General features: G+C 60.5%; 1 protein-coding gene across 1 annotated transcript in view; it reads right to left on the reverse strand.

The window, feature by feature from the left end:
- HDAC7 (histone deacetylase 7) overlaps positions 1-2,859 on the reverse strand; it is a 27,716-nt gene extending 24,857 nt beyond the window's left edge. Inside the window, 2 exon segments of the mRNA XM_009994082.1 lie at positions 688-778; positions 2,527-2,859. Coding sequence (XP_009992384.1) covers positions 688-778; positions 2,527-2,859 — 424 coding nt within the window.
- Between the last annotated feature and the right edge of the window lie 1,625 nt (positions 2,860-4,484).

Below are 4,484 nucleotides of genomic sequence, written 5' to 3' on the forward strand. Positions count from 1 at the left end.
CCCCGCCCCCCAGGCCCCTTCCTCCCACCCCCTTTCCCTGCATCCCATTCCCAGCCCCTGCATCCCAGTCCCAGCCCCGGCATCCCAGTCCCTGCATCCCAGTCCGAGCCCCGGCATCCCAGTCCCTGCATCCCAGTCCCAGCATCCCAGTCCCAGGGTGGCAACTTCCAAAGGCAGCTTTTCAGAAGGGAGGGCAGAGGTGGGATGAGGGGGGAAATGGTTTCAACTGGACCTGGGGAGATGGAGGTTGGACGTGGAGGAGGAAATTCTTCCCTGTGTGAGGGTGGGGAGACCCTGGGACAGGTTGGACAGGGAAGTTGTATCTGCCCCATCCCTGGGGGTGTTGAAGGGCAGGTTGGATGGGGCTTGGAGCAACCTGGGCTGGTGGGAGGTGTCCCTGCCCATGCAGGGGGTGGGACCTGATGGGCTTTAAGGTCCCTCCAACCCAAACCACTCTGGGATTCCATGAAATTCCTGCCCAGGCCCTGCCAGCACAGCTGCTGTGGCCACAGGACATGATGCCCCATGAGCACAGTGACACCCCCTGGGTGAAGGACCAACACCAGCCAGGCTGGGGAGTCCCCAGGAAATCCCTCCCACTCTTGAGTGGCTTCTAAAATCCCCCCTCCCCTCCGAGCCCAGTGCCCTGGTTTTGGGGCAGAGCTGGTGCCCCCCAGAGGCTCTTACTTCTCTTGCTCTTGTCCTTGTTGAGGATCTGCCGAAGCTCCTGCTCCTGCTGCCCTGGCTCAGCCTCCCGGTGGGGGGGCTCCATGCTCACCTGCCAGGGGAGAGGGACATCAGCACCAGCTCACCCCAGCCTGGCCCAGCCCAAAAAGCCCTTTTGCCCCCTCTCCAAGCCCAAGGCACAACCCCACGGTGATGGAGCACGGCTGAGAGGGGCTGGTTGGTCATTTCTGGTGGCCAAGAAGAACCTGTGGAGCTGTTGTTGCCCCACAGCAAACCAGATGTGCTGTTGCCTCCAGGGACTCTCACCCCTGGGACATGGTGAAATTCAAAGCAGCCTGTTTCAACTTGCTGCCCTTCATGGGGTTTGGGCAGAGCTGCAGTTGGGGAGCGTGGCAAGAACGTGTCAAATAAAGCCCATGGGTTTGCTATAAAGGGAGGGGGGGGAAGAAAAGAAACTTGCACTGGTCTTAAAAGTTTGGAGAGTCTTCCAGAGGTGAGGGTTTTGGAGATGGTTCCATCCCCCAGGGAGGTCAGAAAGCACAAATGTCTCCAAGGTCATGGTCATGGCAGCAGCAGCATCTCCTGTTCTCCTTGTGTGGACCAAGTTGGGCTCAGCCTCTCCCAGAAAGCCCCAGTGTGACTTGCCCAGGGCTTCCAGACAGGGTTACTGGGACCAGTGAGCCTGAGCCAGCCATGGGGTTGGTGCTCAGGGGCAGAGCACATGGGACACAAGGGATGCAGATGAGGTTGGTGGCTTAGTCCTTGTTTAGGTGAGCAGGTACCACGGCCTCTTCCACCACCCAAAGGGAGTTCTGGAGCTCCAAGGAGCACAGCAGAAGGATGAGCAGGACCACAGTGCCAGGAGGGACATCCCATCTGGAGTTATGGAACACTGGGCAACACGGGGCTGGGCTGGGGGTGATCTCTGTGCTTGTAGATGGTCACAGGTCACCTGGGCAACCTCAGCAACCTGCCCCACCTCTGGAGCTGCTCCAGAGGAACCATCCCAGCTCAATCTTGCTGCAAGTCTGTGCCAAAGCAGAGTCCTGGCAGCAGAGGCTGTGCAGGAGCAGGGAGTGCTGCTCCCAGTGACAAGCAGGGAACTTCAGTGAAGACTTCCCAGAAGAGCAGATGAAGCTTGTGAAGTGAGCAAGCTGTGTCTCCAGGGCTGGTGGCCCAGCCAGTGGGAGGTCACAGACACCAGGCATCCTGTCCAGTCCCTCTGGCTCCTGGCTCAGCACACATGGAACGTGGCTGGAACCACATTTCCCTGCTCTGCACGTCCCAGGAGGCCCCAACCCTTCCAGTGGCCTTGGCAGGACACGGAGGTGGCCCCAAAGTCACCCCTGAAACCCTCCCAGCTGAGCCCATCCCTGGCTTCCCCACCCCAGAGACACCTGAAAAGCACCACAGACTTCCCAGCTCAGGGGAAAGAAGGACCTGAGAAGGTTATTTGAGGCTTGGGATAGGAAGCTGAATCAAGGGGAGGTTTGGGTTGGAGGGCAGGACAAGGTTCTTCACCCAGAGGTTGGTTGAGCACTGGAACCACCTCCCCAGAGTCCCAGCACCAAACCTGCCCCAGTTCAAAAAGCACTGGGATGATGCTCTCAGGCCCATGGGGTGATGCTTGGGCTGCCCTCCCCAGGGACAGGGATGGCCTCAGTGGTGCTGATGGGTCCCTTTCCAACTCAGCACATTCCAGGATTCTATTCCCAGTCTCTTCCTCTCAACCCCTGCCAGAGCTGGGAGCTTGGCCAGGCCCAACCCTGAGCTGGGCACCCCTGAGCTTTTTGGGGGGCTTTTTGGGGGCCCAGAACTCCCCCCACGGGGTACCCTTACCCTGACGTGCTGGTGGGCGAGCTGCTCCACTTGCTGCTGGTGCAAACTGGCCAGGAAGAGCTGGTGCTGGAGGTGCTGGGTGTGCTTGAGGGCCAGCAGGGCAGTGTCCGAGCTGGGCTTCACCAGGCGCTGCCCGATGCGCAGGTCCATGGGGGCAGCCTGGGGCACCCCTGGGGAGGTGCACGGGGTCACAGCAGCTGTGGAGACACAGAGTGGGCACAGCTCAGTGTCTCCTTGCCCCACCTGGGAGCAGGGAGAACCAGCAAATCGTTTGGGTTTGGAGAAGATCTTTGAGAACATCCAGCCCGAGCCGGCGCGGCCGCTAAACCGCATTGAACGCGGCTCTGAAGCCCTTGCAGGGATGGGGGATCCCCTTGCAGGGATGGGGGATCCCCCCCTGCCCTGGGCAGCCCGTGCCAGGGCCTGACAACCCCTTTCCACGAAGAAATGGTTCCCAAGATCAAGACACTGATCCCAAGAAATTGTTCCTGCCCCTCCTCCCCAGGGCAACTTGCGGCCGTTTCTTCTCATCCTGTCGCCTGTTCCTTGGGAGAAGAGACCAAACCCCCCTCACTCCTCCAAGGTCTCCCCTCCAGGCTGAACAACCCCCTGTCTCCTCAGAAGACCTCTCAGACAGGCAGGGAACTGATGCCCAGGAGGGCACCTCCAGCCCCAACAGACAGAAGCCAAACCCAGGGGTGCTCAGCTCCTCCTGCACCTCCAACCAAGGCACCAGCACGTGGGCAAGGACGGGCAGGAAGGGGCCAGGGCAGCACCCCAGCAGCTGAGGGACACCCCAACAGGCCCCATGGTGTCCCCACCAATCCTGGGCATCACAGCTGGGTGCAGCTGGGCAGGAAAAGATGCTCCAAGGGGGCTGCTCCAGCAGGACATGGGGCTGCTGCAATTGTTTTCCAAAAACAGCTGCAATTTTAAGAAAACAACAACCCCCACCCAAACACAACAGAGAAATGACCACACCCTTGATGAGACCAGGGAGCTGCAGCACCCAGGAGGAACCTCAGTAGCTCCTGCACCATGACCAGCACCCACAGGGGAACCCCAGCACCCCTGCCTGCCCAAGGAGCACCAGTGTGTCCACCCCAGCAGGGCACAGGGCTGGGAACAGCCCTGGGGACACAGCCCTGGGGACACCACATCCCTGGGGACAAGGAGCCAGTTCCAGCTTCCCTGCAGGACCCAGGCAGGGAAAAGTCCCCCCCTGGCTGAGGGCAAATGTTCCTCAACCCTCCAGGACACAGGAACCCTCCAGGACACAGGAACCCTCCAGGACACAGGTACCCTCCAGGTTGGAGAAGGACCTGATGCTCCCAGGCAGCCCCAGCAGAGGTTTGATCCTGTTCTCTGGCTGGTGATTGACTTTGTCCCTGGCTCATTGGCTCTAATTGCCCCCCCTGCCTGCCCCAGCATCACCAGCAGGACATGGAGGTTGGGGGTGATGAATAAGCAGAGCCTGAAGCTGCTGAGCTTGTGGGATGGGCAGGATGAGCCCCTGGGATGGGCAGGATGAGCCCCTGGGATGGGCAGGATGAGCCCCATGGCCCCCAGGGGGTCAGGCAGGGCAGGGGAACAGGTCTGAGCTGCACTTTCACCAGCACAAACAGGAGCCTTGAGTGAAGTGACCCAAGGCAAGAAGACCCAAGAAGACTCCACGTGCCCTTTGACACCTGCAAGAGGCCAGGGCACCCCAAAAAGGGGCCATGGGGGTCACAGCTCCTCCCAGTGCCACCCACGGGGCTGCAGGGCTTGTTCCCAGCACCTTGGGAGGCTGAACCTGCTGCTCCTGACACCTCCCAGAGCTTCAGCAACCCCCAAAGGGATGTTGCTCAACACCAACTGGGTGGGGAGGATGCAGGAGATGAGCTGGGCTGTCACCTCCTGCTTCTCAGCTCTGCTGTGTTCCCACCTCCCAGGGTGGAGGAGGAGGAGGAGGAGGA

The sequence above is a fragment of the Chaetura pelagica genome, unplaced genomic scaffold (genome assembly GCF_000747805.2).
Source record: "Chaetura pelagica isolate M959 unplaced genomic scaffold, ChaPel_1.0 scaffold743, whole genome shotgun sequence".
Lineage (NCBI taxonomy): Eukaryota > Metazoa > Chordata > Aves > Apodiformes > Apodidae > Chaetura > Chaetura pelagica.